This window comes from Marmota monax, unplaced genomic scaffold (genome assembly GCF_021218885.2).
Source record: "Marmota monax isolate L192 unplaced genomic scaffold, Marmota_monax_Labrador192_F-V1.1 WCK01_AAM20220418_F8-fsc00008, whole genome shotgun sequence".
Lineage (NCBI taxonomy): Eukaryota > Metazoa > Chordata > Mammalia > Rodentia > Sciuridae > Marmota > Marmota monax.
Genome location: NW_026694432.1, coordinates 5,959,684 through 5,984,948, shown reverse-complemented (window position 1 = coordinate 5,984,948; position 25,265 = coordinate 5,959,684). Strand labels below are relative to the sequence as shown.

Below are 25,265 nucleotides of genomic sequence, written 5' to 3'. Positions count from 1 at the left end.
CTATTGATTTTCCTGAATGAAAATGGTCTGCTGCTGCTGCCCACTGGCTCCTAAAGCCTGTGGTGTCTCTTGCCCGAGCATCTGTAAGCCAGAAGGATGGTGTTTCGATCACTTGGGGTTTCCCTTTTTTTCCTCCCCCTGACTTTCCTCCTCCCTCTTTTTTTCTCTTTGCTGTTTCTGCAGGTCTTAGAAGGGCATGATTCCCCAGTAATATTCCCTGCCCTGATCCAAGGTGCCGCTTGGCCTCCCTCCCAGGGAAGACTGCTTCTTGTGTGACACCAGCCATTGAAAGAGACTCCGATGGACTTACACCGGGCAGCCTTCAAGATGGAGAACTCATCCTACCTTCCCAACCCTCTGGCATCCCCAGCATTGATGGTCCTGGCGTCCACGGCTGAGGCCAGCCGGGATGCTTCCATTCCTTGTCAGCAGCCACGACCCTTTGGTGTACCTGTCTCAGTAGACAAGGATGTGCATATTCCGTTCACCAATGGTTCCTACACCTTTGCCTCTATGTACCATCGGCAAGGTGGAGTGCCAGGCACTTTTGCCAATCGTGATTTCCCCCCTTCCTTACTACATCTGCACCCCCAGTTTGCTCCCCCAAATCTAGATTGCACCCCAATCAGTATGCTGAATCATAGTGGTGTGGGGGCTTTCCGTCCCTTTGCTTCCACTGAGGACCGGGAGAGCTATCAGTCAGCCTTTACACCGGCCAAGCGACTTAAGAACTGCCATGACACAGAGTCTCCCCACCTGCGCTTCTCAGATGCAGATGGCAAGGAATATGACTTTGGGACACAGCTGCCATCTAGTTCCCCCGGTTCACTTAAGGTTGATGACACTGGGAAGAAGATTTTTGCGGTCTCTGGCCTCATTTCTGATCGGGAAGCCTCATCTAGCCCAGAGGATCGGAATGACAGATGTAAGTACTTTGGTTGGAGCCCTCCCTCGCCCCCAGTTAGCCCTGCCTCCCAGTAGTGTTCAACAGGTCGGCGGCATTGTGCATGCTCCTAGTGACGGGAAGGGTCAACCACTTCCCTTGCGATAGCTATGGAGTGCTAACATTTATTTGTCTCTCACCAATGAGCACTGATAGTTCTTATAGAAAGTGTTTTTATGAAAGTAGCCAGAGGCAGATTGGCCTCGGCACTGCTTTATCTCCTGGATCTGGCTTGCTTCTTCTGGGGATTGTGGAATGAAGAGGGTGCCATATATACACTGGAGTGAAGGTCATTTCATTCGAAAGTGTAGGTTCCCAGGGAATTTGGGAGGCCTGAAAAACTTGTCCATCCTTCCTCTTTTTGCTGGTCTCATTATGGCTCTCTGATCGCAGTATTATTTTTTAGCTTTTCCATTGTATCATAGCCAGCAGACTCCACGTGATTTTATTTTCACAACTCTCAGCCCTTGTCCACATCAGGCTATTTTTCAGAGAAGGACAAAGGTGTCGTCAATCACCACAAAGCATTTCAAACAGCTGTGTTTTCCTTGCGCTCGCAAAGCTGGAAAGCCGACCTCTCTTGGGATTTGACAGGTTTGCTGGACGCTTATCCTGGGGCTCACTTTTAGGACTAGACACGGTTGACCTGTGTGACTGCTCCATAGTTGATGTTCACAGCTATTATTAATTTCTGCTTAGAAAATGGCTTTTCTCATGTCCTCCAAGAACCTTGTTGGGCTCTGGCTACACTCATATTGTTGAAACTACAGCTTTATTTGGAACTTGTAGACTAGAGTGCTGAACCTTGCAATCTTCTGCTCTGATATAATCAGAAATTAATTGTGTTTTGAAGCTTTTGGGCTGTGGGTAGACAGAGCAGTTTTCTTCAAGCCTGGTGAGAATTTATGAACTGAGGGTGTTTTCCCACCCAACCCTTTGTTCTGAGATTTGCTTCATTTTATTTTCTTAAGAAAACTACATCTGAGGTTTGCTTTCCCCTCTTCTTTATTTTTTTGTACTCCTGTCCTCTCTATAACCACCAACACGAATACCATTTTTTTCTCTTCTCTTTATGATGCCGAGGAGAGTAATAGAGACATTGCAGCTCTCTCCCCTGTCGGCACTGCTTCCTCAGGCTGTCTCCTTGAATTAGGCACTGTGTTAACTTTCCTGCGCTAAAAGGCATCTGCCTAAACCCAGCGTACCTTTTCAATAAAAGTCATCATAAAATCAACCTGCCTTGTAAATCCATCGCTCTTTGGTTTTGAAATATGTTGCTAGTGTGTCTTTTATGTCAGCGTCTGTAAGCCAGAGACCTCCCCACTTAAGGGAGAAGGCTGCTACATGACAACACAACTGCTAGTGTGGTTCTCACACTTGGGCTTTCGAGCCTTTCTGTTGACTTTCTGTGTATTTTGATCCTGCTTCTGAATATACCTGCTGGACAGGTGTTGGTATTATGTTGATTTGTTTTTGTTTTATTTTCTTTTACTTTTTGTTTGTTAACGGGATGTGTAAGTGATCAAAGCTAGCTATAATCTGACCTCTGGCTAAAAGTGCCCTGGGTTAGGGTTCTGACCCTTTTTTCCTCCAAGTCCAAGTTGAAAATGAAATCTTCTCAAAACAAATATGCTACAAAGTAACATCTAGAGATCATGATTCCTTTCTTCTCACCTAACAGATCCAGCTTGTCTCCATTTGCTGTCTTTTTAGCCCAAACCCGTGTCAGACTCTCAGAGCAGGCAGAAGCTTGTTAGTCAAGTCAGAACTCATAGCTGTGGATATCCATTCCCCTCCGAGTGTCAAAGCCATAACTCTTCTGTTTGCCTGGTTTGCATTGTGTGGTGGTGCCATTCCCCCATGGAGATGGATCCCTCACACAGGAATACGCCTGGGTGGAGAAAAATTAAATGAATCTGTCTCCCAAAGTGAAATGGAATTCTGACCTTGAAATTAATGAGATTCTGATCGGAAGGGTGGGGAAACTTCTTTATTTCAAATTGTCATGTTATATAAATTGGAGTTCCTTCCCTTTTTATTTGTTTAAAATATGCTTCCCTTATGGAGTACTTTGTGTTCTCCTTTTCTTGGGTACAGACATTATACCTATGGGAGTATCTATGAGTGCAGGCTGTTTGTACACACCCACATTATTAGCTAGAGTTGCATTTGTGACTAATCTTTAACCAGACACAAAGGTGCCAAGTGAAGAGGAGACTGTCACCCTGTGCTAGTCCTGGATTCGTCCTCCTTTTTCATTTCTTGCCTTAGATTGGATAGCAGCCTTTGAAGGGTTGGACTAGGCAACATCTGTGCTTTTGATTTTTGAGTTTTTGGAAGGCAAGAGAAACATTTCCTGCAAGGAAGGGTTGAAGAAGCACTATGACAAAGTCAGTAGCAACCTTCTTGGCTCTTGTCATATGCCAACGTGTGTCGGAATATTTATGGTCTGTTTTATGTAAATACATATTTAAGGGCCGTTAGAAGGCCTGATTATTCCCACTAGATGCCTTTCAGGTCCTCCCTACAGAACCGTTTTGAAATAAGTAATATTTCTCAGATAATCGAGTGACAGTATACAAGACTGCTTCCAAAGGGAGAAAGGAGCTTCAGGGGCAGATGGGACAGTGATGGGGGATGGGGAGGGGGGAAGAGAGGAGAAACCGTGGAGGATACAGTGCTTTTCCCAGGATTGCCAAAATGAATCATGTATAATTTAGGTTTTTTATTATTAAAATCTAGAATTAATTTCTGATGGTTGATTTATTTTTCAGTTCTTTTTATATAAATAAAATGTTTTCATAAAATGTAAGAAATGTTTTAATTAAAAAATGACAGTAAAACTCTAAGTAAGTGTTTAGTTTTAGAGCTTTGTTGGGAATGGGGGGGGATGTGAAAATGGGGGTATGTACGTCCTTCCTCAGAGTACAAGTTTTATGACTTGAGTTTTAGGTCACTGCAAAATCAGTTTTATAATGGAAACACTGACAGCTTTTACTGTTGCAGCCACCCCCTGCTCACACACTACATCCATATGCAGATATGTCCACATGTGAATGAACGCCTTTTAAGAGGGTCCTGCAGGCATGGTGTAATACACAAGCACTGATTCCTTAATTCTGGGTACTGATAGGCAGAATTTCTTTTGTGATCAAACATGCATTTTTTGAAGATGAAATATAGCTATTTGGATAAAATATCCTCTCTCCAGTAGATGATTCCAGTTTGTTTGCCTTTCCATCTACCTGGCATCACAGGTGATCCTGAGGTAGGTGTTGGGCTCTAAGGAACAGGAAGCCTTTGCTCTACAGGACTGACTTATTTGCCCTGGAAAAGGGGAGAAGTGTTTTGTGAGGAGCCCTTCATGGAGGATACATAATTCCCCAGGAAGAGGACTGAGGTAACTCCAGTTTATTGTCACTCCCTGAACCAGTCCCCAAGGTTTCTTGTCCAGGGAAAGGATGCTGAAATTTATGGACCAATTACAGATAGTCCTTATTGTGTCTTACATATGAAGCATCTACAGATATGTTTCCCAGGGCCTTTAAAATAAACATTCCTCATTAAGGAAACTTTACAACAAAAGAGAAGGTAAGTACTATCTGCTGCCTTGTGCTGTAATGCATACACTTATTACCCCCTCAACACTCTGGCTTTGTCATGTGCGTCTCCTGATGGTTCTCTTTAGATCTCCCCTGTGCCCAGACTCCTGCTGGGTGACACAAGTCTTTGGCCAGCCCGCTATCCATTCAGCCCAAATTGGAGTTGGCTAGTATGTGTGCTCACCTCAGGACTGAGAAGGCCCAGAACTGTCCCCATGGAGCAGGGACTGGCCTGCCTTCTGGCTCACCCCAGGGAGGGGCACTGGGCACTGACCATAAGTGGCTTTACTTGGCCCTCTTCCTTGGCCCTTCCTCTGGTCAGGCAGATTCACAGGTAGGTAGGAAAGCTGATGGCTCCAAACAATTCCTGGATATTTTGCTTTGCTCTCATCTTTGATATATTTGAAAAACTATTCTCAGGTCCCAAAAGCCCTGAGTAGGAGATGGTATCTTGTACTCTGAGGTGTATCTTTATAAAGGCATGTTATCATTGAAGACCCTATGTTCTGAGAATACACTGAGCTCTCAGGCCAAGGACAGCCTGAAATGAGGAGGGCTGGCTGACATCATGGGGGTGATGTTAGTGGACTACCTTCCAAGGGCTCTGGGACTGGATGGGCAGAGATGTTAGTCTGGGGTGTGGAGAATGTTTGGAGGCAGTTCCAAGGTCACCAGGCGCCACCTCTGGATTGCAGCTGAAGCAGATGAACAGTGTGAAAGGGTCAGCAAATCATCAGAGGAGAGGGGTCAGATGGTTCCCTCTGTCCTGACTGCCCAGACCTAGCCCAGCTCAGCTGCTCCCCTGCTCTCCCCCCTTTCTCCCCGGGGGCAAGAACTCCTGTGATGTGTGTGGTTTCTGGTTGTTCACTCCCAACACAGTCATGGAGACTCCTTTTCATGCTGCTGGGTTTAATTGTCTTGTTGGGATAAAGAAATGTTTGCACAGCTAAAGTGGGGCCGGGCTGGACGGGAGCGGTCCCTGATGGCTGCAGAGCCATCTGGCCTGGCTTGGCTCAGCTCGGCGCGCCGCTCGCCGGGCGCCTGGGCTCGCTCTCGCTCTCGCTCCCGCTCTCTTCCCCTGCCCTCGCTCCACAGCGCGCCGCTGTTCGGCGGCTGCCTCCTCGCACGGCCGGAATGCCTAATCACCATGGTGAGAAAACGGACACCCGCGGCCGTCCTCCCTCCTCGCCTCGCGCCCTCCCTCCCATCAATTGTCATGCAGAAGTGATCCGGGCTGCCGTTTCCTCGCGGCCGCCAGCCAGCCCCTCGCCGCTCCCGGCAGAAGGGTGGCTGGTAATTGATCGTTGGGGGGAGGGGGCGCGGAGAGGCGTGAGGACCGGCCGGGGGAGGCAAGGCCACACTGTGGGCGCCTCGCTCACTTGCAAAGGACCCCCCAGCCGCCGCCACCGAGGCGGCTCGCAAGTGGTTTCAGAAATGTTGGTGACCTCGCAGTCGCTCTGCCGTACTTGAAGGCTGCGCGAGAACTCCGCGCGCTGCCCCGAGGGTCCCCGGAGAGCCCGCGCCGCCGCCCTCCTGCGGCGCGGAGATCGAGGGCCAGCCGTGTCCCCCGCCCTGTCTTCCATCCGTGTCCCCACGCCCCCAAGTCGCACACTAAGAACCCAGCCCCGGGTCGGTTTCCTGTACGTCGTCCGAGCAGAGGAGTGGGGGACTGGGGCGAGGGGTCGGGGAGGGAGTGGGACTGGAGGGGGGGCACGCCCAATGCAGACGTCCTGGGTGATGGGGGACCCTGCGGGAGGTGCAGGTGGGTGCGTGGGGAGGGTGAAGGGGGCACGGCTCGGGCGCGGGGAGACCGCGGGGCGGGGGCCTAGAGAGACGAGGGCTGGGGAGGGGGGCGAGCGAGAGGAGGGAGGGGGCGCCAGGGCACGCGGACTCGGAGGCTGGACGTGCGTACACGCGCATCTGGACCTGGCTTTTCCTCTGTACTCGGGGACTTTGAGGTTTTCTCCTTTCTGTTCAAAATGTTTTTCCCGTCTAGCTTTTCAAATCTGTAAAACGTTCCAGGGAACGTTTCCCAAGTCCAGGGCTGGGCGAGTCGGCACGATTGCTGGTATTCGGGCGAGGCGAGCCGCGGTCGCCTCTGAGGGTCGGAGGCTCTCAGCCAGCACAGCGGGGCTCGTTAAAGTCCCGGGCAATTTCTGGAACTCTTCCCACGGGAAGTTTTCCGGGGCTGCCTTCCGGTCAGCGGCCCCAGGTTGATTATTTGGTGGCCCTTTTTTGTTTGAAAACAAAAAACACACATTGTATCCCAATAACAAAAGTTGCTCTCCTCCCCCCACCCCCTTTCCTCATTAGGCAGGGAAGAGGAAACTGAAAAATAGAATTATATTTTTTATATTGGTTTTTCTTATTTTTAACCCTTATTAACCACCGCCTCTGGTTAATAGATATTAGCACACGTTGAAATGTATTCTTTGTAAATACTCGGGTTTTGGAGTGACAATACGTTTAATGGTGTTATATTTTTATGATGATTTTTCTTGTTTTTAACTCATTTACCACCTCCATCTGGTTAATGAATATCCGAGCACATGTTGGAACGTACTCTTTATAAATACTTGAGATTTGGAGTGATGGTACATTTCATTGTAAAATCCTCATGACTTTAACACCCAAATAATAATTTTTGGACTTGAACATTCTCTTGTAACAGTTTATAACTGCATTTCTCAGCGCCATTTTATCCCTCTTAAAGAAAGATGAACTGCAGACTACAGAATAATTTATTGCTATATGACAGCTAAAATGCCTTGAAATTTTTAAAAAGTATCATTTCAGTTGTGGCATTTGTGGTTGAACAGAATCTGTTTTTATCCTCAAAGTGTGTACTACAGAGTGAGGATTTGTAAATCTGTCTCTCTTTGGGTCACAGAGGAGAATTTTCTGCAAAAGAACTTTCTTATGCTTTTTTCCAAGAAAAGGTCCTGAATTGGGACTACGTTTTTAGACCTAGAGAAATGACAGACTGTGGTATGAACCAGGAAACCTGGTAGTGGATGCCAGCCAAGCAAACAGAAGTAATTCATCCTTTCCCAGCATTACCCAGTGGATCAGACTTTTCTATTATCTTAATCACAGTTTAGTTTTAGTGTTAATTTTTTTTTTGCGTTAGTGACAATCATATTAAATGGTTTAATAAGTTTTAGTTGGAGTATTGAATACATTGATGGTGTGGTTATAATCTAGTTTTTATTGTAAGTTTTTACCCATTTGCCACTCTTTGGCATCACACAGAACAGAATCTGTAAGTCTCTGCTATCCCAAAGGTGTGGAGATTTGAGGAACAAAAGAAAGAACTGATTTAGCCTTGAGTTTTGATAATGACAAAGGTATTTTTTTTCAAAATATATGTGAAATCCCCTTTCTCAAATATAGACTTTTATTGTTAAAATACTAAAAAATCTTTCATAACTGAAAAAGTAATATAAAATTTGCTTTTGTTTCCCTTACCTTCTAGAAATCTGAGACTGGAGTCTATCCCCTTTCCAAAAGTTTTCCTGCATCTTCTATCATGGAGTCCATAAATATAAATCTGCTTTTGGTGTATATTTAAAAAAAAAAAAAGTTTCTGCCTATATCCTGGTTGAAGCTGGAAACAGTCAAGTGATATGGGGGCTTGTAGACACATATAACCATCTGGCAATTCGGATATTTGACCGTCAAATTTCTCTGTGGAATGTGTTCTGATTGCAGATGACCTAGAGGAAATGAAAGTTGTGTTTTTAAGGGGAGATGTGGTGCTGCGCCCAGTGCATTCTCTTTAGCAGATCCAGGGCTTTAGGAAAGTCTGGAGCTACAAGGGTGAAGAAGGAACCTTTCGGTTCGGTCTCATGAGAAATCAAGCCCAGTAAGCCTGAGTGTGACTCACCAGATGAGGGTTGTCTTTTTCCACTGAAATTCATTTGCAGGCTGAGACTTATGGCTTTGCATCCATCTTAGAGCAGCAGAAACAGTCCAAAAGCCACAGGGAGGGGACAAGGGCCAGCTCTGGAAAGGCCTTCGCTTTATTTTCAGCTTATGATTCCCATTTAGGTGCCAATTAATCCTATATTGCTCTCATTTGACCTTTCTTTTGGGGGTTTGATTTAAACTAAGTCAGTGGCCTAGCATAATAAATACCTGTTAAGAGAATAAAAGCTGTGTTTGTCCCTTTGAGCCTCAACTTGAAGGTGTTAAGGCAATATAACATAGTAGTTATGAGTATAGTCTTTGTAGTATAATCTTGACCATTTAGCTTACTTTCTCTGTGAAACCAGGCTATTTACTCATTGTCTCCAGGCCTCAGTATTCTCATCTGTAAAATGGGAATTATATAACCTTAAAGGGCCGTTCACAAAGAGTTGAATGAGGGTAAACACACAGATGATGTTTAGAATGGTTCCTCACACACACCAAGTAATCAATATATAATGACTATTATTATTTCCAGGACAATCTGATGGCCTAATCTTCCTTGTTAGAAGTACCAACCTAGTCAAATGCAGGGCCATTAACAACTAGCATGGATGTAGGATCCTTTCACATACACTCATGCCTTATGGCAATGTGGAAAGAGGGAGGGAAAGAGGCTGGAAAGCCCTTTTAGTGATGGCCAGCTGCTTCGCCTCCCTTCATTATCATCCATCCACCAGGATTAGCCTTGGTGTCCCTCTGACCTCCTTCTCCCTTAGTTTTATTTAGAAAAAGTTAATATTATAGTTAGGGTCTCAGAGTCTCTGAGTCTGAAAGGGACTTGACTGAGTTAGATATCTAGGCAGTGCCCCAGGTCAGAGAATCCCAAGCTCATGATATTTTCTTTTTCTGAAATTTTGTCTTATCAGATATGGTTTGAAATAAATGGGTTATTAGAATTTGTGAGTGTAGAGATTTGGGCTATCTATAGTCAGATTTGCTATAATGCTATTTGACTGGTATTAGAATTCGAAGTCTCAGAGTTTCTAAAATGTCCTTAGATTTTAAGTTATACAGACACTTTTACCCTCTTGCCTATGTAAGACAAATCTGTGAACCTTCCCCCATCTGTGTGTGTCACAGTCCCACAGCATGATGGATTGTCTCTGCTTGGGGGAGGCTTAGGACCAGGCTTGAAGGGGCCTTGCAGGTCAGGAGAGAAATACAGCAGCAGGGCTGTGATGGTTGGGGGGGGGGTCCTGGGGAAGGATTAGCTGGGGGAAAGGGAGGGCAGGGTTGGGCGGGGACAGGCCTCTCACATAGTGTCTGTGTGCATTCTCCTAGGAGTAAAAGAGGGCTGTCCATTACCCTGAGCGCACAAATAAACTCAGTGTTTTTCTCTTTGTAGAAAGAAAGCCCCATGGGGTTTGGAATACCAGAGAATGACTCTGCATGTCAGTGGGAGAGGTGGGGAGTGGAGGATGGGAGTGGGAAAGACCTATCCTCTGCTTGAGGATCTTGGTTTTAGTTTGTATTTCAGTAGAGTGGCTCATGTTTAGAAAGTCTTATGTTCACATAGGTATGTAGCAAAAATGGGCATTGGAAGCCAGTCAACTGCTACCTCCATCTCTATCAGCTCCTTAATGCCCTTTAAGGAAAGGGCTTCAGCTCAGCTCACTGCTGCAGACAGAATGTCCCTACAGATTGTAGAGCAGGCAATTCTGCTCTCTCCCTGTTCCCGGTCCCTTCCCACAGATAGGCACAGAGATGTATGGGAAATGCTAAATGTTCTTAATTTGTGGTGTTTAAAGAAGGGGCAATAGCTGGGAGTGGTAGTGTCTACCTATAATGCCCACCACTTGGGAGGCTGAGGCAGGAGGATAACAAATTTAAGGCCACTGGGCAACTTAGCAAGACTTTGTTTCAAAATAAAAGATAAAAGAGCTTGGGATATAACTCAGTGGTAGAGCACTTGCCTGGAATGTGTGAGGCCCTGGGTTCAATCCCCAGAACAGTGGGGCAGGGGGGCGGGGGGGGGCAAAATTCTGGGATTTAGACTCAATGTCAAAATCATAATTAAGAAGAAATCTAGGGGCTGGGGATGTGGCTCAAGCGGTAGCGCGCTCGCCTGGCATACGTGCGGCTCGGGTTCGATCCTCAGAACCACATACAAACAGAGATGTTGTGTCCGCCGAAAACTAAAAAATATATATATATATATATAAATTTCTCTCTCTCTAAAAAAATAATTAATTAAATAAATCTTCTAAAAAACTTTAAAAAAGAAGAAGAAATTCTAGAAGAGGAAAGATGGGAGTCAGGAGTCTAAGGTGGCTGGAGAGGTAAGGGCACTGGCACATGCTAGGGGAAGGAACCAGCAGGACTGCAGTTAGGTCCTAGGCTTCAGCTTCCTTCCTGAGCAGTAAAATTAAAAAAAAAAAAAATCCTTAGAACAACAAAAGTCTGGACTCATGGGCTTCCTTCCTGACAAGCCAACCTGGTGGGGCTTCATTCAGACTGAGCAGCAGTCAAGGCTGATTTACTGGTACAAGAGCCCAGACATGTGAGCTTAACCCTTTCCTAGCCACAAGGATGTTTCATTGCAAATATTGCCTCCTCCTTCCAGCTCCCCATCATGGTGTGGGTGGGTTAATACAGTCATTTCCTCTTGACTGAAAAAGAGTGCCCGTTGTTGAAGTGCCTACTACCCTCATCATGAAAAAGCTGAGTTTATGAGAAGTTGAGTGACTTGAATACCTTCAAGTCTAGTACAGAGTTGGTATTGGGACTCTTGGCCAGTATAGCTCACAGGTCCTTGGTGACATTATGTTGACTTTGGAGCATTACATCCATCTTTGATAATGGAAAGTGTTTCCTGGAGTCTGTATTGGGGTGATCCTGTAAGCCCCAGTTGTATCTCTGGAACATATTGGTATTGCAGAAAGAATGGTACTGTTTCATCTCAGCTGTTTATTGGTGGCAGTGGATAAAACCATGGTGAAGTACATGAGGCATGTTTCAGCTGCCATCACTGGTAGAGGGTCTGATGTGCTCATTAATCCAGTTAGTCATTCAGCTGCCCTTACTGGGTACCGACATTGTTCCAGGCACCATGCTTAGTGTTGGGGATGGAACAATGAGCAAGATAGATTATAGCCTCTGCCTTACTGGAGGTGAAAGTTTGGTTAGCAACAGCAGAATGTGGTAAAAAGTGCTATCTTGGGGGAAGTAGCAAATGCCACAGGATTAGAAATAGAAGCATTCGATCTTACCTAAGAGGGGTTGTTTTCTGGAGCAAGCAACCTTTAAGCTAATATCTGAAAATCAAGAAGGAATTGTTTATTCAAAGGAGCTAGGCTTGGCAGTTTGCCTTTTTTGGATAAAGTATTACATCCAAGAGTGGAAGAAAGGACTCCAGAACTGCCAAGGATTGCTGTGATAAAGTGAGAATAGAAATCTCTCTGCTGGGATCTGAAACCTGACCTTGGATCTCTAAGCCACATCATTCTATAGCCAGATATTCTTGAGAATGTCCATTTGGTGCTTGTGTGGTTCTGAGGCCCAATATCATTAGAGGGTCCCGCTTTTAAAGTAATGTTCTAAGGATAAGTCACTATAAAGTACTTTCTTTTTTTTGGTACAGGGGTGGAACCCAGGGGCAATTAACCATGAGCCACCTCCCCAGCCTGTTTTATATTTTATTATATTTTATATTATTTTATTTTATATTTTATTATATTTATTGAGACCGGGTCTCTCTAAGGTGCTTAGGGCCTCGCTAAGTTGCTGAGTCTGATTTGGAACTTGAGATCCTCCTGCCTCAGCCTTCTGAGCTGGTAGGATTACAGATATGCACCATTGTGCCCTGCTTATAAAATACTCTCTTATGACATGTGATATCTTAACCACCAGAAGACCCATTTGCCGAATGAAGGAGGGCACCCCCTTGCTGATGTTTAGTGAGGTAGGTAAAATGTCTTTTTACTGAAGTTCATGGTCAGTTCTATTCTTTGCCCTGTACAGAGACATGATAGGTCTCAGGACTTAGAGTGCTCACTTGGCCATTAAACTAAGCTACATAGCACAGGGGATTCCTGGCAGGGTTTCTTGGCAAAATTTCCTACAGGAGGTGCATTGCTCAGGCTTGACTTTCATGAATAGTGCCAAAAGTACTGAAGAAGGGGAAAAAAGTGGCAAAGCAAACGGTTGTTCAGTCTGGCACACATCGGCATACTAAAAACAGTTCCCTCCAGCGGGGCCTCTGCACACTGCCATCCTTGTTGTGGTTTCCCTTCCCTGGTATCTTATCTTCATCATCTCTCTCCATCCACGAGCATTTCCTGAGCTCCTGTGTGCAGAGCCTTGTGCTCAGTGCTGCTTGCAGGGGAATCAGAGAAACAGGAGATCATACTTCCTCTTCTTGAGGACTTCATGGTTAAGGTGAGTAGTTAGGATGTATACACGAGAAAGGAATGATAATGTGAAATCACAGATGGTAAGGGCTTAAGGATTTCAAGAGAGGGAGTCAGCTCCAAGGCTGGGTTCCTCATATGTTATCTAAGGACTGCCTGCTTCAGATCACCTGTGGTGGGTGGGGGTTGGGGGGGGGAGAATGCTGTGGATAACCCAGAGTCCCAGGGCCCACACTAGACTATCCCGGCAGAATCCCTGGGAACACTGGGAATTTTGGAAGCAGCTTCCCCACATGAGTCTTATGTTCCTTAAGGTGTATGAAACACTCGTCCAGGGTGAAAGGGTTGGAGGAAAGTTTTTGCAGAGGAGTTTGGCCTTGAAGGAAGGGGAGTTAGGACTAGGTGAGTAGAGGGGACAGGACGGCATTCCCTTGAGGAAACACAGGCTCTGGGCACAAATAGTACCTTTCTTTCCCAGCCTCCTGCTGTGGGAAGCATCTGTCCAGCTGCCTCAAGTCCTCCCTCTCTGCCTCGGCTCCTCCTTGGGCTCTTTATCTTTGCCTCCCTTATTGCAGATCAGCTGACTGTGTATGCTTAGACCTCGCCTTCTTGCAGCAATATTGTCATTATGTGGCAGCCCAGCGGAGGGGCTGGAGGTGCTTAGCCAGATGTGAGAAGGCCAGAGCATGCCTGGTGCTCCTTGGGCTCTGGCCAGCAGCTGGTCTTCTCATGTGTTTGTGCTGCCTGAAGGGACTGCGGAGGGGTTGTGGTGGTGGTGGTTTTGTTTCTGTTTTCTTCTCTCAGCTAGCCTCCTCTTAGCTTCCCCAGCCCTTAAGCATTCAGATGCTCATTTGTAAATAAACACAGGTTGAAGGGGTAGGGGCATCTCAGAGGCAGAATTAATTCCCACCACCTGCAGACTGGTTTTCTGCTTCAAGTTTTAAGTTTTCTGGGAGCAGCTGCCAGTGGGTGGAAGGTTAAACAGACTATGGTTAAACAGACTGGGTTAAACAGACTGGGCTTGGTCTGAGGCTCAGGTGCTTTCAGATACTTGTGCATGAGGGATGCCCTCATCAACTTTGCTTCTAGAGCTGGAGGTGCTTGTTTTTTCCCCAGGATAATTCTACCTTTTTAAAACATTCATTACATTGTATTGTAAATATTTGCTTTACTGTCCTTCTCCCACGGGCCCATGTCTATGCCCTTGTATGACTCCATACAATGTGTCTCCTCATGTAATGCCTGGCTTGATCAATATGGGTATGAGAATAAATCAACCCAAGATTACAGTTTCATCTGCCGAGTTCTGCTGAGACTGCCAGCTGGCTTTCCACACTTTGACGTAGACTGAAGGACCACACAGGATCCAGCACAGGGCTGGGCACCTCTAGCACAATGACATGTTAAAATTGATGAGTGCAAATAAAGGAACAGTTCAGTGATGGGACAAGAGCACAGAATCTGAAGCTCTGGCTGCCCAGTGACTAGCTAAGTAACCCTGGGTCAACCACTTCATCTCTCTGAGCCCTAGTTCCTCACTTATGAAATGGGAAGGGGTGAATAATCCCTACCCTACCTTATAGAGTTGCTGCATCAGAAATGATAACACAGGTCTACTCTGTAACCTAAAATCGTGCCATACTCGTTGGGCTAAGAAGAGAATCTATTCATGGGCACTGGCTGCAGCATTATTTTCCTCAATAGTTTGGGACTAGAGTTGCTCAACTTTTGTTGATTTTTTTGAAGGTAGGCTGGCAGGCCACTTTGGATACCATTTTGCCAGATCACCCACTGAAAGGAATTTTTCCTTTACCTTTCTTCTCAACAAAGTGGACTGCCTTCATTTATTTTTTTTACTTCCAAGGCTCTCTTCCTATTTTTTGGAGGGAAATGTTTTGGCTTAGAGCCATAATTTCCTGGCCTGAGAAATGATGATGGACAGAATCAAGGCAAAGAGGGCTTTCTACCCTAGAGAAACTTCCCAGGCTGCAGGAATAGCCCAAGCTGGTGTGATAAGATGAAGAAGGCTGCATCAGATTTGGAAGGATTTGGAAGGGCTGGCTCCTTAGGCAAGATCTTTCGAAGTCAGAGCTGGGCTAGGAAGACTGGAAAGAGCGAGCATTTGAAAAAGTCTTTACTTGTGCGGTAAACTTCATTGTGTGATTATTTAATAGACCATTAACAAGCAGATTCATTAACAAGATCTTAATTAACAAGTTCCAGGGTTATTCCTCCAACTTCCCAGGGGAACTGTTCTCCTCCTATTTAGTCCTAGAGACTTCCTATCCTCCTTAAACTAACCGAACCAGATGCATTTAAATTCAGTCTTTTTATTGCAAGTGAAATGACTGCAGGCGAAGACAGGAACATAGGACTCTCCTAACAATAATAGCTAACCACCCCCACCTTTTTTTTTTTTTTTCTGTGCTGGCCATTGAACCTAGGGCCTTGCATATGGGCAACTGCTGTACCACTGAGATACTTCCCTAGCCCATTAGCTAACCTCTTTTGAGGGCTTTTATATGTCAGGTACTGTATGGAGTACTTTACAGGTAATAATCATTTAATCCTCAAATATCTCTTGGAGATAGGTGTTGTTTACCCCTATTTACAGATGAGGAAACTGAGGCATAGAACATTTAAGCAATGTACCCCTTGTCACACAATGAAAAGTGGTAGAGACGAGATTCAAACCAAGGCAGTCAGGTTCCAGAGTCAATGGGAAGGGAAAAAATCCCAGGAGAGGGAGACCTGTGGGTCAGATTCATGATATTAAGCATAAGAGGGCTGGGGATATAGTAGTAGAGTGCCGGCCTAACAGCATGAGACCCAGGTTCAATCCCCAGTAACTCACCCCACCACAAACACAAAGAAAAATATTTGAAGCTGTGCACTGTGTGCCAGATGCAGCTTGCTCTGAACTCTTCATGAATGCATGTCAGGCTGTGTCCACACTTGGAGAAATTGTAGGAGTCTTTTGTGGGGAGATATTCCTTAAACACAATCTGTTTTGATCCATTCAAAAATCTTTGTCACCTTGCTACACTGTGAACTTCTTGAGGTAGGGACTGTGTCTTGTTTATCTCTCTTCCCAGTCCCTAATGCATTGCCTGAGTCTTACTAGTTGTTATCTAAAAAGAAAAGTTGGTCACATGAATCCCCTGACAGGGATGGAGGAAAATAATGTGGAATCTGCTAACTCCTCATGCTTAGTGCTCCTGCCTGCTTCTGGGATACTTAAAGCACTGCTCAGATGCAGTTTAGGAGGAGCCACCTGAGATGGGACAGACACACCTATTTTTTTCTGTGCCTCTGTTTCCTTAGGGTAAAGAGCGACAAATATTGGTTATGGTTACCATCTCTAGAGCTATAAGGATTAAGGGGGTTAATATAAAATACAAATAAAATCCTAGGAATAGTGCCTGGTGCAAAGAAAGCCTTCATTAAATGTTAGCTCTAACTAATATTACAGGGCCTGATCTGGGTTTGAAGTCTCTTTTAAATTTTTAATTAATTAATTTTTATTTCTTGGTTTCAGGGATTAAAAACTCAGGGGTGCTTTACCACTGAGCTACATCCTCAGTCCTTTTTAAATTTTATTTTTTAATTCTGAGACAATTTTTTATTTGTTTGTTTTTGTTTGTGTGTTTTGTTGAGTTGCTGAGAGTCTTAGTAAATTGCTGAGGCTGATCTTGAACTTGCGATTCTCCTGCCTCAGCTGCCCCAATTGCTGGAACTACAGTCAGGGTTTTTGTTGTTTTGTTTTGCTTAGTTAGATTTGAAGTCTCTTGAATAGTCCCTCCTCACCATTCACTTCCACTCTTGATCACACAGAGGGACAGTGACTCTGGCACTTATGGGTTTATTGTGACAGTCTTTTGGTAGGCATAAAAAATATCCCAATTTGATATTAAGGAGCTGGTACCTGTAATGTTGTCTTTCCTTCCTGACTCCAGTTACATGGGGCCTGGAGTAAGGATGACTTTAGAGCTCACCTCATGACCCTCTTTTGGGGTTTCTCTAAAAGGCTGAAAGTGGCAGTAACTAGAATTCTACATTAAACTCCTACCTGGGAAGGACAGTAAGCCACAGGGACTTTTTCTCCAGCAAAAGGACTTGATTAGTCTTGTTCTTTACCTCTGTCTGCCAGCTACTCAGATAGCAAGGCTGTGGCCATTTACTCTTTCCCAACTATGTGGGGGAAGGGACAAGGAAGTGACAGAATGCCTAAAGTCATTGGGAAATTTGAGCCAAGAAGGATCTGTTACAGGTTGCTTTATTGTCTTCATTTTCAAATTACTATATTTACATAATGCTTAGGACTTTTTTTATCTGTTTTTCTTTTCTTTTTATTTTTTTAATGTTTATTTTTTAGTTGTAGTTGGACACAATATCTTTATTTTATTTATTTTTATGTGGTGCTGAGGATTGAACCCAGGGCCTCACACGTGCTAGGCAAGCGCTCTACCGCTGAGCCACAACCCCGGCCCTTCCCTTTATCTTAAGGGGAAAAAAAATTGCGTTTTGCCTGTCCAGATCTCACCTTATTTTTACATTCTAGAAACACCCTTCTCCTAAATCTCATCCTGAAGACTTACAAGAGCATCCATTTTCATGGCTGGTGTCTTACTACCCTCCAGCATCCAGCCCCACCCCCTCATCTTTAGCTCATGATAGATGCTCATAAACCCTCAAATGGGCCTCCCTCTTCCCCAAGTCACACCCTTGTGTTCTTTCTAAGTAGCTTGGCCATAATATCACTTTCTTTAGCAGCATTCTAACTTCTAAGAGGCTTAATAGGCAAGGAGATTGTGGGGTCTTTGACTCTCCCTGAGCCTTAGCCCTAAGTGGTTTATTCTATTAAGCTGCTGCTTGGTGGTGGATAGAGCTTTGCTGAATAAGAAGTTGGGGTCGGGGGAGGTTGCAGTAAGAGTAATAAAAAACTTTCACTCCCCCTTGTGCCTACCCCTCCCTCCAGCCCATTCTTGCCCGATGATGCTGTTTTTAGAGCTTGGGAATGAAGGGAGTGGCGATGGAACTAAGAACTTTCCTTACAGGATTTAGGAAGTTGGCCTTTTTTCCAATGCTGCCTTTTGCCGCCGCACCTCTACCCTTCCTGCCCATTTGTTCCTATTCCTCAATCTGCCACTTCTGGGTTTTCCTTCCACTCCTGCTTTTGCCTCCACTCCAACCCTGAGGATCTGTCTAGAAGTGATGAATAAAAATTATGAACTATTGATTCAAAGGGAATTGCTATCCTGTCTAGGTGTGAAATGTAGAAAAAAATAACAAGATTCAAGTTTAACAAAGGAAACAATGCAGAATTTTCCAAAACATTTTTTTTCCTAAGAGTTACACCAAGATGAATGTATTCCTTCTGATATTTTGACCCATATTAAGGATTTTTCAGGTCTCCCTATTAATATTCTCTCTTGGTTCAGGGGAGCAGCAGGTTGGGAGAGCTGGGAAACCGTGTCTGGTTTTTATTTAATCATGCTGAGCTGCAGAGAAACTAGAAGGGAAATTTGTGAAACAGGGAAAATGAGGTTGTTGGAAAAGTGAGGCAAGAGAATCAAGAATGTAAGTGTAGGGGGGAAAAAATAAGAAGCCAGTCTTCACCGGGAAGGCAGGAAGAAGGCCAGAAGTAGGCAGGGAACTAAAAAGAAGGAAAGAAAACTTGAAGCTGGAGGTGGGAAGAACATAGAAAATTTGAAGCATTCCAAGGAATTACGCAGGTTGGGGCGGTAGCTCCATGGTAGAGTGCTTGCCTTGCAGGCGGAAGGCTCTGGATTCAATCTCCAGTATTGAAACAAACAAACAAACCACACACACACACTAAAAAAGGGATTATGAATAATTTGTTTGATAATATACCCTGATTGATGAAGGTAGTTGGAGGACAATTTAACAGTGTCTATACACGGAAAAATTAAAATGCAAATGTCCTTTGACAGGATTCAACTATAGGAGTTTATCCTACATATATTTGGCCAAATACATAAAGATGTGTGTTCTTTACAATATTGTTTGTAATGTGAACAAAACAAAACCAGAAACAACCTATATATGTATAGATAGGGAATTGGTAAAATAAGTTTTGCTACATCCATATAATACTTTGTAGTATTTTTTTTTAAATGCGTTAAGGTACTAAATACCTATATATAAAACAAGGAACAGAGAAAAATATTTCTTTGTGTAGAAATATATATATTTAGCTTTATTTGTGAATATAAAACTTTCAGAAGGATACACAAGATATTATTAATGGTTTCCTCTGGGAAATATGACAGGGACAGAAAGAAAGGAATGATACTGATCATAACGTTGTTATCAGTATTGGTTCATTAGTTGTGACAAATATACCCTATTTATATTAAGTGTTAATAGTAGGGTAAACTGGGCATGGGGTATATGGAAACTCTGTACTACCTTTGTGATTTTTCTGTAAAATAAAATCTAAAATAAAAATTTTTTATTTTATTTTTTGGTACTGGAGGTTGAACCCAGGGGTGCTTAACCACTGAACCACATCCTCAGCACCCCCTCCCCGCCCCCCACCACCTCTTTTATTTTGAGACAGGTTCTCACTAATTTGTTTAGGGCTTTGCTAAGTTGCTGAGGCTAATTTTGAACTTATGATCCTCCCGCCTCAAGCTCCTGAGTCACTGGGATTACAGGTGTGCACCACTATGCTTGGGAAATTAAAGTTTATTTTTAAAAGATAATCTGAAAGACTATATTATGGGAAAGGTCCATAACCTAACATTTAAAGATTGAACCTTGAAATGATGAATTGATAAAGTTAAATGATTCCTCTAATTATAGAAGTAATTACTAATTGGTTCTGTTTCTTCCAAATGGTCAAGTGGATGGGATTATAGTCACAGTTGCTGGGACAGTGTCTGATTTCTTTGTTTATTTACAAAATTAACTTTCTTTCTGAATTAGTTTGTAAAACAGTTAACCCATGGTTGTTTCAGTTTCTCCATCCAAAAACCACAGACTGGTCGGGGAGCTATACAGTGAAGGGAATTTTAAAATGAAGAAACTTCAAGGTGGTCAAATGCTTATTGCTTTCTTCAAGTGAGCAAGTTAGTGTGGAGAGAGAGCAGATATGAAGGATAAATGGAATCCCATTTAACCAAGTCTACATATTGCCATTTCTATGAGATTTTTTTTTCCCCCTCAAGTTGGTGCTCCAGCCAAGTAGGAGCGGACCAGAAGACTCTAGCTCTTGCCATCTTCTGAGTGGGGTCTTTTCCCTCCTGTGCACCAGCAGGAGTGATGGTAGCCACTGACTGAGTTCTTTGCAAGATCTGGATCTGGAAATCACAGACTTGCTATTGGCTTAAAATGATGGTGCTTATTTACATTCTTTCCTCTGAAAGTAAGATATGATTAAGGCCCAAATAGAAGACATTTTCCCTTTGAATTAATTTACTTCCCACCAGAGGAAGATGCTTAGTTTTACCTTGTAGAGGGTAGCAAAGGGAGATCTCTGGGTCCTGCTCCCAGTTAGCCCTGGCACCCAGTTTGAAAGGGAGGATCCTCTGTAGTATTGATTACAATCAAATACATTGTCCTTGAATTCCCCTCCCTTGGCTTCTGGAACATTTTACTGTCATTGTTCTTGTCCTACTTCTTGGACCCTACTTTTGCTCCCATGATATCCTATATCCCCATATTACAGCACTTACACATTTTTTTACTGTGATAGAAGCATGCACTGGGAAGAGGAATGCTGTTAGTTTGCAGAGAATTTTAAAACAATAGTCAACTAAAAGTTGGTTTGCTTTTTAATATCATCATGCCCTGGCCACTTTGAAGAATGTCAGTTGTAAAGTATCTTTTTTTTTTTTTAAAGAGAGAGTGAGAGAGAGAGAGAGGGAGAATTTTTTAACATTTATTCTTTAGTTTTTGGCAGACACGACATCTTTGTATGTGGTGCTGAGGATCGAACCCCGGGCCGCATGCATGCCAGGCGAGCGCGCTACCACTTGAGCCACATCCCCAGCCCGTAAAGTATCTTTAATGTAAAAAAATAGTAATCTTTTTTTTAAATTTTAGTTTGAAAAAACTGCTGTGGTTTCTCTTGGGTTTTGATGTGTATAGAACTTTTGAATTAGCACATTTAAAAAATTATTCTCTAATAAACATTGCCATCTATAAGGAAGAATTTGGAGATCTTCCACTTACATTGTATATCCCTGACATCTGCAGACTCAATTTGATTCAAAGGTGAGTATGGATCAGTTCAGAATTTGTTTGGCTCCATTAGGACCCAGTTGTGTCTCCAACTCCTGTGGCACTACATATTCCTGCAGTCTCACGCAGTAGATTCAAAATTAACACCGAGAGCACTTTAATCATAGAGAATAAAAACCAAAAATTGAGTTACTTCAATCTTGCCATCCTTTGTGACCATTTGGAATTGCTAATTTGGCTTATTTTTTTTTTTTTAGTTGTAGATGGACACAATACCTTTATTTTGTTTATTTAGTTTTTATTTTATGTGGTGCTGGGGATCAAACCTCATGCCTCATGCATGCTAAGCAAGCACTCTACCACTGAGCCATAACCCCAACCCTGAGCTTAAATTTTAAAACAGTAAAATAAATTGTGAACTGGGTGTAATAATTTTGTTTGGTATGTGCAAACTTTAATTTGCCTAGTAAATAGTTTACTACATTTGAACATCTTTTTTAAAAAAACTTATCCTTTTAGAATTGCTTATATTAAAACCAAGAATTAATCAGGAAAGTAATTACTGTGACTGATTATAACACGGTTACTTATTTGTTGTTTAAAAAACAACAACGACAACAACAACAAAACGGCCACTCTATCAAATATGCTCAGTACACCCTTGGAAATGACCTTTGGATTGTAATGTGAAGAACAAGAAGCAGGAGACAACTATATAAGGGCTTGGGAATAGGAAATCTTGGCTCATTTAGGAGCAGGAAGGCCTGAGAGCCAGGATAGTGTGTTTGTAGGATGGTGGTAGCAGATGAGGTGGAGAGGGGCCAGACCTCCATAAATCTTTTAGGCCATAGAGAGTTTGGATTTTATTCTAGGTGCACAGGAAGCCACAGAGTGTTTTAAACAGGCAGAAGTACCGTGTTGTGATTTATCACTTAGAAAGACTACTCTGGCTGCTGTCAAATAGGGATTGAAATAGGGAAAGTTGGTAATAGAAGACTTGTAAAAAGGCCATTGCAGTATTCAGTGGGATCTGAGGTTGGAGTAATGCCTTATACTTTTTTGAAATATTCACAGTGCCTTTCCCATAGAAGGCACTCAATAAATACTAAATAAGTAAATTTACAAAACAGTAAGTGTCCCACGCCCACCAAAACAAAACAAAAAAACAGAAGGACAACCATAAATCTGCAACAGACCAAGCACTGACCAAGAGTACTACCTCCAGAGTTCCCAGAATAGGGTTTTAATTGCGGTCCTAGCACTCCTTAGCTACCTTGCAATGGGGCAAGTGATTTAAACCTGGTGAACTTTGGTTTCCTTGTCTGCACAATAGGAATGAAATGACAGATAATTTTTGATTTATTGAGCAAATTAAATAAGAGAATATATTTATCCCATGGTAGCCACCCAGGAAATGGTGACTATTTTGTTTAGCCCGACATAAGAATACCTTGAGAGAGCGGTCAGTAAAACTTCATTGTGATTCCAGCCACAAACACAGGTATCCCAATTCTTTTGGTGAGGAGGAACACTTTGGACCTTTTTCATAATTGGGATTCTGTCCTGAATCAAAACTTTTGCTGGCCTTTGAATAACTGGATATTTATTTATTTATTTTTTCCTAAAGAGGGAAAACCATAGGAAGAGAGCTTTTGACAATACAAAGTTAAGATAAGAGTCTTCCATCTCAGCTCAGCTCTTGCCCCTGATTTTCAGAGGAGTCAACTCCTCTTCCTTCATTTCCAAGTTGAAAGGTAGCACCCTAAGGTATGTGCTTTCTTGATACACAAAGTAGATGCTCCCCAGAGCCCAGGGAGCTGTCGTCTTATACGGAGTTAAATGCCTCGATTAAGGATGCAATCATAGTTGTTTGGCTCTGTAAATCATTTGACCCTTGCCTCGTGCAGTCAGGGTCTCTGGGGGCCCCAGTGATGACCATTCTATAGCTGCAAGGGGGGTGGAGTTGAAGTCGGCTATTATCCGTTCTGGAGAGATAGCCACTCGTTGGGGGTGATGTATTTTTCTTTTTCCCTAGGTTTCTTGGCAAGATGTGTGTGTGTGTGTGTGTGTGTGTGTGTGTAAGAGAGTACAAAAAAGAGAGAGAATAAAAAGTAATGGGACCACCAATGAACAGAAACTGTTAGCACAAAAGCCTGGGGAAGAACTTGCAGAAGACAAGGAAGTGATTTTGCCTAGTTTAAATCCCACTTGAACCATGTGGTTTGAGTCCTAAACCTTTTGAGGTTCAAGTTGAGTGCACTCTTGACAAAACGTGATTTTCTGGTTCACATCAAAAAGGCTTTAAAAGACTTTGAGGTCTTTTCCTTGGGACATCAAACAGTCCTTAACAAAGCAGGGTGCTGATGAGATGCGGGCAAATGAACAGATTAAATTCTCCCGTGAGGATTAGATTCTCCTTAAGAAGCATGTGAAGTTGGCAACACGAAAGATGGGACTATGCCAATGCACACTCACACTCAGGACCCCAGAGCGCCCTAGTGCCTGTTGTGCCCTCTGTATCTCCTGGGGCCTGGAGGCAGACCTTATTTATCAGAAGGTTCACATAGAAGTACCCAGGGAATTAGAAACTAAAACAAACTCTTCTGTATTTTCTGTCTTGCCTAAGGCAACACTTATGTCCCCCAATAAAAGGTGTAAATTAACTTAGAAAAGATAGGCCATTCCCTTGAAAAATTATCAGTTGTTTGGGTGGCTTGGAGCACAATTTTGCTTATTGAACCAACCTCAGTCTTTACAAGAAAGGACTTAGGTGACTACTGCTTTATGGCAAATGGAAGAGCTGACTTGGGAATTGGTAAAGGAAACCAGCCCATGCGGTAGAATTTCTGTTACCAAGCCAGTAGCTAAAGCTAAAGTCGACAGCATAGACAGAGCCATGAGTGGGCCAGCTGTATCAGTGCAGTGTCTGAGCCAAGCAGGTAAAATATTAATGATGAGCTTTAAGGAGAAGCAACTCTGATTGAGGTCCCTCTCCTGTCGGAAACCGTAATTAGCCATATATATATATTCATTCTAACCAGCAGCTTCTAAATAAAGAATTGTTGCTGCTGATTGAACCTGTTTTATTTCCCTGTGTTTTTTCTTATCTTTTTTCCCCTTGCATAACTTACAACCTTGTAAATGCTCAGTAGCTGTTAATATGATTCTGTCAATACGTTTACCATGGTGACTTGGGCCGTATTTGGCGAGCATTTGAAGAAATCAGTCACCGGTTGGAGGGAGGAAAGACAAGCTGTCGATATCCAGGGAGAAATGCTAATAACCCTGGTGACAAATCGTCCTCTGGATTCTCCAAGGGTTAAGAAAAAGCACCTCATAGACCTGGGAGCTCAGGGCCAAGGAATGGTGACTTGTTAGGAAGCAGGGACGTAAGCTGTCATCGCCCTGCAGTGTCCTGTTTTGCTTTGAAACTCTTAAAGCCACACTTGAGTTTTGGAGATACACAGGCTTGGATTTGAATCCTGATTCCCTTCCTGTGTAACCGTGTGACCTTGAGCGACCACTGAACCTTTCTTTTCTCATCTGTGAGTTAAAGATTGTAATACCTAGCCCCAGGAGGGGGTGGGAAAGTCCTTCCACAAAGACTCTATTCACTGCTGCTCAAACTCTTCTGGGAAGGTACACAAATAGAAAAAGAAAAGAAACTTCTGCATTCTATTTAAAATAGTTGGAAGTCTGCTGTTATCCTAAATTTTTTGTGAATTTTGCACTTGATATTCACTTGATCAAAATAATGTTAAAATATGTTTATCATTAAGTAAAAATTGTGCTCTGTTATGATTCATTAATTCACAAATATTTATTGAATGCCTACTATGTGCCAGGCAATTCTAGGTGCTAGAGATACAGTAGCGAATAAGATAGATATGGTCTGGGCTTCTAGTAAGCTTACAGCTACATTATCAGGGAGCCTGGTACTGGATGTTTCTTAAGTCCCCTGGGGCCCATTTGAGGGGATAAAAATCCTACATCAGAGAATCCTGTGGAGGACCTCCCACTGGCTATATGCCATGCTTTTAAGTGGAGAAAGAAAATGAAACACCTACACAGAGAGAATTATTACTATTTTGGTATGTATCCTTCCAGATTCCTTATTAGGAGGGGATAGGTAAGTACATCAATGCATTTTTATATAAGCAGGAACATACTAATATGCTAGTTTGTGATTTT

The 25,265-nt window shown here is 43.4% G+C and overlaps 1 protein-coding gene across 2 annotated transcripts in view; it reads left to right on the top strand.

Moving 5' to 3' along the window:
• Positions 1-218: 218 nt before the first annotated feature.
• Rnf220 (ring finger protein 220) overlaps positions 219-25,265 on the top strand; it is a 214,889-nt gene continuing 189,842 nt past the window's right edge. The window contains exon 1 of one of the 2 annotated variants that reach the window (XM_046469366.2): positions 219-925. In XM_046469366.2, coding sequence (XP_046325322.1) covers positions 301-925 — 625 coding nt within the window. In that variant the 5' untranslated portion in view covers positions 219-300. The remainder of the gene's footprint in view (positions 926-25,265) is intronic. The other variant, XM_046469367.2, reaches the window with a different exon arrangement.